This window comes from Ursus americanus, chromosome 11 (assembly GCF_024610735.1).
Source record: "Ursus americanus isolate L20-20 chromosome 11, mUrsAme1.1.p, whole genome shotgun sequence".
Lineage (NCBI taxonomy): Eukaryota > Metazoa > Chordata > Mammalia > Carnivora > Ursidae > Ursus > Ursus americanus.
The window spans coordinates 12,525,263-12,537,785 of record NC_142137.1 but is presented as its reverse complement, the minus strand read 5'-3'; the positions used below and the strand labels follow the sequence as shown (position 1 = coordinate 12,537,785).

The window sequence follows — 12,523 nt, the reverse complement described above, 5'->3', positions numbered from 1 at the left end:
GCAGACAGTTTTCACAGCAATTTTTTCCCTTTGAAAGTACAGTAAAGGACTTTTGTTCTTGTCTTCCTGTAGAAACACGATGGGCAATTTACCGTCATTCAGTTAGTAGGAATGCTGAGAGGAATTGCTGCTGGAATGAGATATTTGGCCGACATGGGATACGTTCACAGGGACCTTGCGGCTCGCAATATTCTTGTCAACAGCAATCTTGTTTGTAAAGTGTCAGATTTCGGCCTGTCCCGGGTTATAGAGGACGATCCAGAAGCTGTCTATACTACAACTGTAAGAAAAAGTCTCTTCCTGCACCTCTTTGTCTTCCAAAGGTTTTCCTACCAAGAAAACAGGACATAATATGAAACTAAACAGTAGAAAAGAGGCAAACTCACCTCAGCTTTTTGTTGTTGCTGTTTTTTCCTTTTGCAAGAATCATTGCTGCTTTTTCACCCTGTATAGACTAAGAGAAGAAGTGAGATCAGAATGGCAACATGCTTGTCTTATTAACAAGGTGTTCATGTGCATAATACAGTTTTATACCATAACATCTAGTTGCTAGCTTTCATAATTGTAGCAGAGAAATATAATCTCATTTTAAACAAAGATTTTAAAAGATTATTAACTATGCAAATTCTTACAACTTTTGTGAGATTAGAAAAAAAGGAAAATATATGAGGATTTAGTGAAATTGCCCACATTTCCTTCCACTTTAATAGTTATGTTGCCTTATTGGTCATTGTCTTTTGACTAGACTCTTGCCCTAAGATCACCAAAGGGCCCATTAAATTGAGTTGCCTTAAAAGTGAAAACTTGTAATGACATTTTTAAAAACAGATTGGTAAGTTTAAATACACTTAGAGAGATTCAAGGTGGATAGGTGGGATACTGCTGAACTGCTACCCAAATATACAAGTGTTTAACTGTAGCTTTATGGTTCTGCTATAAATGATTTATAAATTATTATGCATATTTAAAATTTCAATTTCTTTTTATAACAGGGTGGAAAAATTCCAGTAAGGTGGACTGCACCTGAAGCCATCCAATACCGGAAATTCACATCAGCCAGTGATGTATGGAGTTATGGAATAGTCATGTGGGAAGTTATGTCTTATGGAGAAAGACCTTATTGGGACATGTCGAATCAAGATGTAGGTGTTACGCTAGTTAAACAAAAAGGATTTCATACGTTAATATCCATTGTTATTGGAACATGTAGGTAATGGCTCATAAGAAGAAACTTTTATAGAATTAGAAAAATATGATTGCTGAGTTTCCACAGTTATTCCCACAAAAATTACCATAAATTAGTGGTTCAATTAATTTCGTTTTGAAGAATTGCTTTTTCTCTTCTTTTTTTTTAATCCTCTTGATGTAACAGAAGCGTACAAAAGAGATGTCCTCCTAATAAAGATAATGATGTTGTGCTTGCACAGCTGTAGTGGGAAAGTCACATGAGTAAAAGAGTCATTTGCAGAGAGGAGGGGAAGGAAGGCTGTGGTTGTTTGTTTTGTTTTTTTTTTGTCTTCAAAGCTTATCTTTCTTTTGCTCTTAATGTCCTGAGAAAACAGGTTTAAACTATCTATTGTTGGTTGATTTGATTAAATTTTAATTTCATGAGACAAACTAGATGTTATATATTGGTAAGTGTTTCATAGTGATATTTTAGAATGGAATCACAATGGGAGTAGTTTTGGAAATTCCTGAAAAATTAGCACTTAATTAAATATGCATCTGGATACACACTAAAGCATAAAACATGCTGTTATCCTTTGAGAAAAGAAGGTGATGGCAGTTCTTGGGGGCATACATCTCACACCAAGAGACCATTTATAAGACCATATAGCATAAGTGCAAGTGAATATTTGCTTCTATTAGGTTGAATTTTATGAAATTGGCATTCGGTTAGGTCAGAAACTTTCAAATACTGACAGATTCATATAGTTCAACGTACTGAAAATGTGAGTGAAATTTAGATAAAAGTAGAGCAAGTGTAAAATGTAGGTAGGTACCTGGATTTGAACTGGAGCTCTGAGAAGACTTTGGTTCATAACTGAGAGAATTTACCAAGGGGGCACACTGAACAGTCCAGAAGCAAAAGCTCAGCAAAGTGTAGAGATGAACCAAATAGACTCACTGTCCTAGAACAGAGATGTGCATATTGCTAGTGATTTGATGTGCAGATTAAGTTGGGGCAAATTGATGAAAGGCTTTATGAAGGAGTTTGGAAATGGTATAAATGCATGTTCTTGATGAGTGAAGAAGTAAGTGGTGCTTGAGGAAAGTCTGTACTGCCATTTAAAAGAAGGATGTGACCAGCAAACTGGAATAGTGAATTCTTGAAGTATTATATAAACATGGACAGCAATAGAAGCTCACTAAAGTTAAAATTGAGTTATTTTTCAAAACAAGGTTGCAAGCATTGTTCTATCAAATCAGTATTGGGGGTTTATTGTTAGAATTTACCGTATCAAATTCCTAAAACTTGTAAATAGTTATTTTTTGACAACTTAAGTCAGATCGTTTGTTGGTAAGGTTGAACAAGTTTCTGAATTAACTGAAAAGTTCACAGCCTGAAGAGGTGGACCGTTTAAGTCATCTAAATGTTTTAGTGTTTTGAACTGAGAGATGACATGAAACTTTTTTTTTGGTTTTGGTTTTGCTTTTGGTTTTTCAAAGATAAAAGTCTAAATGATGAGTCCGTTTGGCAGAGGCAAAGTTGTTAATATTTGACAGGACTCAGTGTCAAAGATTTCATGGACTGTCAAAATGTGGGCAAACAAATCCTTGGGGCAGAGAAAGAGAAATATTTACATTCCCTAGACACTCAGTGGAGTTTCATTTCTTTTGACACCTTCCTTCTGTACTAGATTCAAACATAAAAGGAATGACAGGAATATAAGATGACTTAAATTCAAAGTTCACTTAACTTCCAAAAAACAAATAATAGAAATGGTTAAAGAAGAAAAAAAATCTTCAATTTTAATTTTTAGAATTCCTTAAATATTCTTTTTTCCTGAAAACAAAATGTCAAAAATATATAATTAGTGTATCAAGAATTAATAAATATTTTTCTTGATCAAATGAAATTATGTCTACAGGGACATTTACTTCTGACCTAGAACGTTTAGCGCTATCTTTCCTCTTTTTTGTAATTTTGAAGGTTTGAATTATAAATTCAGACAATAGTTTCTGTAATAGTAGGAGATTACCTACACAATTGTTTTTATAGTGAAATTTATATTAATATTCCTCTTATAGGATAATACTCATTATTTTATACTTATGTTGTTAAAGTGCTATTTGAGTAATTACATGTTTAAGTTTCAAAATACAAATGGTGAAAAAAATGAATAATTCAAAATAATGAATTTCATTCTGGCAAAAAATTCTCTAGATAAAAGGTTTTTTACTTTAAGTCTCTGGTAGGAGTTCATGGAGAAACTTAAGAGATCTGACAACCCCCAATGCATATGGAAATTTTGCGTATGTGCAAATAGGTTGTGTTTTCTGGGAAGTTTACTTTCAACAGGTCTAACTAGATATTACTTTTAATTAGTTTAGATTTATTTATTAAGTGAATTAATTAACATTGTTCCAATTTAGTTGCTAGGAATTTGCCGAGGATTTTAGAAAGTCTTCAAATTCCAAATGCCTTGGATTTTAAGACTTTTCATAAGACACCGTGAGAAACAACATGTAAATTGATCGTTATGTTTTAAGCAAGTCCACAAAATTCCAGGCTGAATGCTGAATAACGGGAGGTTTCTGTGATCACTCTGAACAGACCATAGGTATTGTAGAAGTCAGTAAGGTAGATAGTTTCCAGAAGGCTTTATTTGCATGGTGGGCAAGGCAGTGAGCAAGAAAATCTTGGGAAAAGAGAGTTTGCATGTGTCTGATGATCCCCAAATCCAAACAGGTTATCACTTGATTAGAACTTGAATGGATTCTTACTGTATTTCTGTGTACTTATAACTTTCTTGAATTTTCACTGTAATGGGAGCAGTTAGAATTTAGTTATTTGCTATTAAAATTGAGGGTGAGCTTCCCAAATAAATTTCTGATTTTCATTCTTAAAAATCTGCAGATGTTTGGCCCTTTCTGTAATGGCCTTTCAAACAAAAATCTTTATATAGATTCAGTCGAAAATAATGAATATTACAGAAATTGAAAATATGCTTAGTTGGCATTCACAGTAGCTATTTTTCATTAAATGTGTGTCTTAATTAGTTCAAATAAAACTTTTACCCTCCAATTTTGAAATTTTGAAATTCTTTATATAGATTATATATTTTTCTGTTTATAGTCCTCAACAAAGTCATTTCTTCTCACTTTAAGCTAGACCAATACATTGTTAGTTTAACTTATAAGTAGTCATAAGGATGATAAAAACAATTAAGTTTCCATAAAGTTAAATTATTAAAATGGTTCATTAAAAGACATTTTAAGAGCTTCAAAAATATACTACCCTTTAACTAAATTTACTCTGTTAAATTGTGAGCCCTGTTTTTCCTTTTAAAAGTCACCACTGATTTATGACTTTGTATTTTTTATATTATGATAGAAACAAAATTATGGGGTTTTTTTTTTGGTGAAACTTTGCCATAATCCCATATGTGTGGTCCAAAATATTGAGTTGCATAAAATGTGGGTCATATATTACTGTGAGGTTAATGGAATGGAAATGAGCATGAGCAAAGAGCAGAAGTCAATCATGTTCGATCCCATTTTGAGTTATTACAGGCCCATTATCATGGGGTTTTTCTGTATTCCTTTTTCTCTTAATTACAATGATCCTACTATAATAATACTGAAACACTTTGCAGCAAGTAACTTTTGTTTTTATTTCTAAGTATTTCTTCACAGTATATACCAAAGAAGTGCTCCCTATATAAATGTCATTTACCAAAGTCACTTCCTACTAATCTGGGACCTATCTAGAATTAGAAATTGCTTAAAGTTTTTCTGTTTTCTTTGACTTTTATTAAAATGTTAAGGATAGATCTGGGTCCAAGGGGTTTCTGGTAGTTTCATAAGAAGATGTCTTAAATGAATTTTGTGAATAATTACATAATGCTCTAAGAAGTGTAGGTTCAACCATATTACCTGTGTGCCTTGTTGTTTCCAAGAATGTATAACTATTTGCAGAAAGTGCTTTTTACTTTCCCAACAGGAAATAAAATGCAGCTAACCAAATAAAAACTGTAGAACCTCAATTCTCTCTAGTGCTCCGAGAGGTAGGTGCAGGATTCCTGATGGGAAATTTAGGGTCCCAAATTCCATTCCCCGTCCAGAGCATCTCTTATTTTAAATGCTATCTTTAGCTGCTCTTCTTTAAAGAATTTGTAAACCACTCTATCTTTGAAAGCCGAAGTTTCATTTTGTGCTGAAATAAATGTTTCTCTGCTATAATAATAGGAATCATGAAATTCCTATAACGCAGACAAACCACAGAGGGTTCATTAACTCATTCTTGTAAGAGTCATTTAATAGTACTATGTTCATTGGCACAAAGACTTAAGAATATATGTTTTTATGAAGGCTTGGAGAGCTGCTGAAGAGTATTAATGTCAGGAGGATCATGATAAGATTTAGATTTACATTTTATTAATTTTTATTTTATTTTTAAGTAATCGCTACACCCAACGTGGGGCTTGAATTTACAACCCCGAGATCAAGAGTCTCATGCTCCACGGACTGAGCCATCCAGACACCCCTAGATTTGCATTTTTAAAGATTATTTACAGGACAAGATAAATGGAAAGATCACTCTAGGTTCATTGTTCCTTTCTGCATATCTGAAGACAAACAACAAGCAGGGACATAGGTTAGAAACACACTGCAAAATAAGGACTGCACTCATGTTATGAGCAGGGGAGTGGAGTCCTGTCAAATCAGAAAGATACTGCTTATGTTCAAATACAGGCAACCTCAAATCTAACAAAAGCCACTCTTTTCCCAATTAAAAAAAAATGCCTCCCGATTGTTTATTATTTGGTCATTTTGAATATATAAATTTTTAGAGGTTGTCGATTTACTTATTCACAACTTAAGCCACCATTTAAATAACTTAAGCCAGCTTTCTGGAGTACAAGTAAACTGATGTGTAGCAAGTACAACGTAGTAATCGGGAGAATTTCACCTGAGGATTTTATCTTACAGTACTTTTCCAAAATTACTATAATTAAGTTAATCTATTTACCTTTAAAATTTTATCAACTTGCATTGATTTTTCGTAAAGTGTAGATTTTTTTAAAGCATACTTTTTTTTCTTGTCTTATACGAAGGATTTTCTGTAAAAATTGTTGATGCCAGCTATTTTATTCGTCCCAATCGGCAACCTTTTACATTTTAATGTGCTATTCTTGAATGTCAACAAGCATCTTAGGGATATGTTTCCCTACAAGTATTAAGTTAATCAACATTTCTTAAAGCCATCTTTTTGTCTGCCTACATTTGGCTTTATTTTCTTCAAAAACTCAAGGTTACCGTTGTTTTTTTCCAGAGGTTTTTTTTTTTTTTAAGCATTTCTACTGCTATTATGTCAGTCAGTATCAAAAAGGATCTGTTAATCCCCCTTGATATTATGTTAATGTTTTACAAGTCCTTATTTATGTTGCTTGACTTCTTAATTATTTTCCTGTGCTGCTCTGATTTGTAACCATTTCTGATTTTTAAGATCCGTTTTTGCTTTCCATATAAAGAAAAAGAAACAAGTCTGAATAAGTAACTTTCAGACTTTTTGATTGCCATGTGACCATGTCCTTGGAGACTTATTTTTCATGAACATTCAAAGCTTATTGCAGTGTCTCAGGCGGCTATTAGATATAAATAGAAAGTGATGTGCTGATAAAAGTTGAACAACCAGCACTCTGAGTGGGAAAGCCCTAATTTCTAACCTTTCCCAGTTTCCGGGTGTAACTCTTTGCCTGGCCCCTTCCCAAGGCTGATTTCAGTCTGCCAGTGTGAGGTCACTAAACTTGGAGTTGGAAAGTGGTACAGTCACCTTCATGAACCACCTGTATACTACTCGATCCAGCACACCACTTGTTTTTTTTTTTTAAGATTTTATTTATTTATTTGACAGAGATAGAGACAGCCAGCGAGAGAGGGAACACAAGCAGGGGGAGTGGGAGAGGAAGAAGCAGGCTCCCAGCGGAGGAGCCTAATGTGGGGCTCGATCCAAGAACAGTGGGATCACGTCCTGAGCCGAAGGCAGACGCTCAACAACTGAGCCACCCAGGTGCCCCTCCAGCACACCACTATATATTAAAACCCTATACATTTTCCTAAGTAGATAGGCTCCATATTATTTAAAATAAGAGTGTGCTTGGTAATATTTTCTATCAAAGCATATTCACGTATTTTAAGATCTTCTTGTATGAAAGTGTTATTTGAACCCTGCAAAAAGTGAAACTTTGGGGGGGGCGATTCTGGTACCTCAGACCTTCCTCTTACAACTTGAAGAATTCATACATCCATACACATATATGTACATGTACAGCCATATGCAAGTAAAATGGTTTCATAACATATTCTCTTTTCAAAACCTCTGGGATGCCATGAAAATTTTTCCATCTATTGCACCCTGGGTGACCTTAATTGCTGCTCCTAATTACTGAATCAACCAGGAAATATCACGATCTCATGCTGTTCATGCACCCCTTAGTAACACATTGAATGTTCATGGGTGTTCAGGAAAACAATAAGCAAGTCTTTTGCAAAGCTTCAAAGGGTGCTTCACTCTTATCTAGATAAATCACTTTGCCTACTAGACAATGCATGTTATTATAATTGAACCTCAATCAGTAATATTTTTAATGTCCTTTTGGCTATTAGGTTATAAAAGCAATAGAAGAAGGTTATCGTTTACCAGCACCCATGGACTGCCCAGCTGGTCTTCACCAGTTGATGCTGGATTGTTGGCAAAAGGAACGTGCGGAAAGGCCGAAATTTGAACAGATAGTTGGAATTCTAGACAAAATGATTCGAAACCCAAATAGTCTGAAAACACCCTTGGGAACTTGTAGTAGGTAAGAAATACCTAGGGAATGGAATCTGGGGGACATTCAAATACTCAAGCCGTTTATCTCCTCAGTCCTAACCCAACAGCAAGTTGACGTTTGTGTTAAACTATAAACTGATGTGAAATGTACATGTTCACAGAAGTTTCTGTTTTTTCTTTTCAGGTGGCTTACCTTAATTAAATTAGTGTTTAACAAGACCCATTCTTATTGCCTTTTGGTTTTCTTAAAACTTATAGCAGTTATCACTGGCTGTCATTTTTAGAAGACTTTCCAAACTGGAATTTTGTGATTAAGTGGCATTTCACATTTTCAAATCAGTATTATTGTTATGTGGGTCTTTCTTACTATCACCTTACTTTTTTGCATGTCGCATTTTCTTTGCTTTGAGCTATTTAGTAAGATGAGTGTGGGAAGTTAAAGTTTATGACAGTAGCTCAGTACGCGACGAAAGAGCTTGGCTCGCCCCGTTGCGAGGAGCACTAGAAACCATTTGGCTCCAGCCACTGGGTAAAACCGGATGCTCGTCGTGTCCTTGCAGAGGTGTGTGAACTCACCAGGCGCTCTCAGGCACCATCAGTGTGGCGAAGACACGTTCTCAGTAGCACCGCATGGTCTGAACAACTTAGTCCACAGTCAAATGGGCTTCCTTTACTCCCAGTTGCTCTTGGCGAAGCAAATGAACAAATAAATATGGACTGACTACAAATATTGTGGGCTGTACTTTAAAAATGTGTGGAAGGCACATCTGGTGGTTGTCAAATCTAAATAAAATGTAAATTTTGGAATTTGTAGTTACCCGGCAACCTTCAATTCGTATTAACTTGTCTGTTTATCTGTTACTGTAACACCCATTAGAATATGTAATTTTATCTTTACACCCTTATTTTTGTATGGGCTAAGACATTCTTTCCTTAGTAGTTCATGAAAAAAAAAATTGCTTTTCTGTTTTCATTCTTACCTAGGCCAATAAGTCCTCTTTTGGATCAAAACACTCCTGACTTCACGACCTTTTGTTCAGTTGGAGAATGGCTACAAGCTATTAAGATGGAAAGGTACAAAGATAACTTCACAGCAGCTGGCTACAACTCCCTTGAATCAGTGGCCAGGATGACTATTGAGTAAGTTGAAACTCTCAAAATTCTATTGAAGCATATATTACATAATCCGAGCTTTATACATCAGGTCATCTGCCATTTACTAACGAGATGTAAACCACAAAATCAGGGAGAAAAATATCTCTTTAATAAGTGCCTTCTATTGCCAGGTATTGTGCTAACTAGACCTTTGAACTTATAGCATGTTTTTAAACTCTCACAGCAATAATTTTCTTCAGTCAGTAGTTTTATACACAACAAGGCACAGGCTCAGAGAATATAAGTATTTTCCCAAAACTGACTCAACTAGAAAGCGGTAGCTCATTTATCTCGGTAGCCAGTGTTCTAAATGCCACGCGGGGAGCCGTCCACTTTCCGTAACCACTGTATCATTTAGGTGCCTATGCATTAAAGAAACTTTCTCCATTGCAAAGGAGGATTTCTTTCACCATGTTTGTAAGACATTAAAAACTCAAAGCTTCATAGCCAATACCAAATGCATGATCACATCCAATAGGATTACTTTCTGAAGAGGTCCAAGGGCGCTTAATTCAATTAACTGTAACTAAGAGTTCAGCTTATGTTTTGGAAGGGGTATGATTGACTCATTTTTTTTTAACTTGAAGAATGACCTCATAAAACAACTTCTGTAATTGCTGTGAACTGGAAGTGAAAAGAGCTAAATTTTCCTTTCTGGCTCCCTCACTGATTATGTGGTCTCAGGAAATCCACTTATTATCTCCGAACTTCAGCTTCTTTGGCTGCAACATAACTCTCACGGGCAATGACGTTTCTCTCGGTCCATGTGTTTGAAAATGGGAAACAGTTTTCAAGGTCCTGTTAGTGGGTCCAGCGTCTGTAGTGTTGTGCAAAGGGTTTCACATTTTTCAGCTGAGAAGCCAGCAATCAGCTGCTCTTTCCTGGCACGTCAGGAAGTGGCATCCCTGTGAAGTTACGTGTGCGTGTGCTATCTCGTGTGGTGTCCTTCTACTCACCACGTGGAAGAGCTGGCACAGTGACACCTCATCTCTCCAAAGCAGTCTCCTTCCCTGAAAAACGAGGATCCTCAAAGTCTTATTAGACCGCTACCGTGAACCACTGCACTACCGTACTGTTGCTCTATTTTAGCCGCTTGCGAATACCTAAGCTCAATCTTCCCGGCTATTAGGAAAGGTAAAAGTACGTACAAAGACACAGCTAGTCGATGTCACATTTAAGCTATTAAACAGAGGTATTGCACATTTTAGAAAGTAATTTTTTTCTAAAATGTAGTCAAATGATCGAACTGAGCTGGATTTGTGTCTACAACGAATAATAGGCTCAGAATTACCCCTTAATAGTGAAACTCAGTATAAAGCTTTTGGTGATCGTTGAAGATTCTTGATTTACTAGAGCCCAAAATGCTTACATTCGTACTGTATCCTGTTGTAACCATTACAAATTTTAAACTTCACTTAGGTTCAAGAGTACATTTCCAATAGCGTTTCCTGGTCTTCCCTTAAGAATAATTTTAAGACTTTGATAATATCGTATGCAGAATTCAGATCAGCTGAAAAATAACTTATGGCAAATTGAGAGCCCGAGCTGTTAGGTTCTCGCGAAGCAGCACTCTGATGAAGTTTGCCAGTCCGACCCACTGCAGGAATATGATTGTAATCCCAAGACCACTCAGATAAGATCTGTTTGCCTAAGATAAACAGATGGTTTAATTAAAGAGCTGATGACAGTTGAGTACCAAATAAATTCTTTGTAAGGTAACTAACAAAATGCATTTGTCTTTTTCAGAGATGTGATGAGTTTAGGGATCACACTGGTTGGCCATCAGAAGAAGATCATGAGCAGCATTCAGACTATGAGAGCACAAATGCTACATTTACACGGAACTGGTATCCAAGTGTGATGAGCCTTTCTCCCTTGTGGGGGAGATTATGGACTGCGAGAGAACAGTACTGGCCTTCGGTTTATGCATAAGAATGCTGCTAGAAGACAGTTGATGCCCTGGGTCCTTCCTACAGTGAAGAGAAGATTTAAGAAGCACCTATAGACTTGAACTCCTAAGTGCCACCAGAATATATAAAAAGGGAATTTAGTATCCACCACTGGTGGCCAGGAAAACAGCAGTGACAATAAACAAAGTACTACCTGAAAACATCAAAACACCTTGAGCTCTCTAACCTCCTTTTTATCTTATAGACTTTTTAAAATGTACATACAGAATTTAAGAAAGAATATATTTGTCAAATAAAATCATGATCTTATTGTTAAAATCAATGAAATATTTTCCTTAAATATGTGATTTCAGACGATTCCTTTTTAAAATCATTTGTGTTTATTCTTCATAAGGACTTTGTTTTAGAAAGTTGTTTATAGCTTTGGACCTTTTTAGTGTAAATCTATGACACATTACTACACTGGGTACCTTTGAAAGAATCTCAAATTAAAAAAAAAAAACTCATAGCATGATTGAAGATATATCTCTGTCAGAACATTGGTATCCTTTTTGTGCCATTTTATTTTGTTTAATCAGTGCTGTTTTGATATCATTTGCTAATTGGCAGGTAGTCAAGAAAATACAAGTTGCCAAGAGCTCTGGTATTTTTTAAAAAGAAATTTTTTTGTAAAGATCAGACAACACACTATCTTTTCAATGAAAAAAAGCAATAATGATCCATAAATACTATAAGGCACTTTTAACAGATTGTTTATAGAGTGATTTTACTAGACAGAATTTAATTAAAAAAATGCAAATTGTAGGTTTATGACTATAAAAAAATTGAGGCACTTCATCTAAAGTGTTGGTGAAGGCAAGTCTCTGAGAGCAAGAACTATCCAGTGTTATCTAAACTTTAATCCTAGCACATCGAGATTTTTTCAATATCGAGACATTAGGAAATTTAGGAGAAATAGTTGATGTATATTTTATATCCTGTTCTGTTTCATGCAGTCCAAACACGACAAGAAAGAAGTCAGTTTTATATTAGAACTCTGAAGCAGGAGAAAAGGGGCAGTTCACATTTTTCACCTTTCAAAAACAAATCAGCTGCACAGAATATCACCCTTGCAGTTTTTAAAAAGCCTTTTATTTGTGAACGCTGATGTCAGAAGCTTATTAAATGAAAGAACTCTTTTTACCGCGTAAGGAAGAGGTGAAGGATCTGGCTTTTGTTTTTTTTTTTTTTTTTAAGCTTTATTTATTAAACCATATTATTTGATTACTGTGTTAGAATTTCATAAGCAATAATTAAATGTGTCTTTATAGATATTTCAGGAATGTATACATATTGTGAGTAATGCTTTCAAAGTTACGAAAATCATGAACTACCCCAGAATTGAACTGTTGTACTTCCAAAGAGAATTGGGCTGTTTATAATGATTTTAATAGAGAAAGATCCCAGGGATCGGTCATAA

The 12,523-nt window shown here is 35.2% G+C and overlaps 1 protein-coding gene across 4 annotated transcripts in view; it reads left to right on the top strand.

The window, feature by feature from the left end:
• The window catches only part of EPHA7 (EPH receptor A7), a 160,026-nt gene extending 147,732 nt beyond the window's left edge, over window positions 1-12,294 (top strand). For all 4 annotated transcript variants that reach the window (XM_045807049.2, XM_045807048.2, XM_045807047.2 and 1 more), the window contains exons 13-17: window positions 73-282; window positions 993-1,142; window positions 7,834-8,027; window positions 8,984-9,139; window positions 10,901-12,294. In XM_045807049.2, coding sequence (XP_045663005.1) covers window positions 73-282; window positions 993-1,142; window positions 7,834-8,027; window positions 8,984-9,139; window positions 10,901-11,015 — 825 coding nt within the window. In that variant the 3' untranslated portion in view covers window positions 11,016-12,294. The remainder of the gene's footprint in view (window positions 1-72; window positions 283-992; window positions 1,143-7,833; window positions 8,028-8,983; window positions 9,140-10,900) is intronic.
• The last annotated feature ends 229 nt before the right edge of the window (window positions 12,295-12,523 follow it).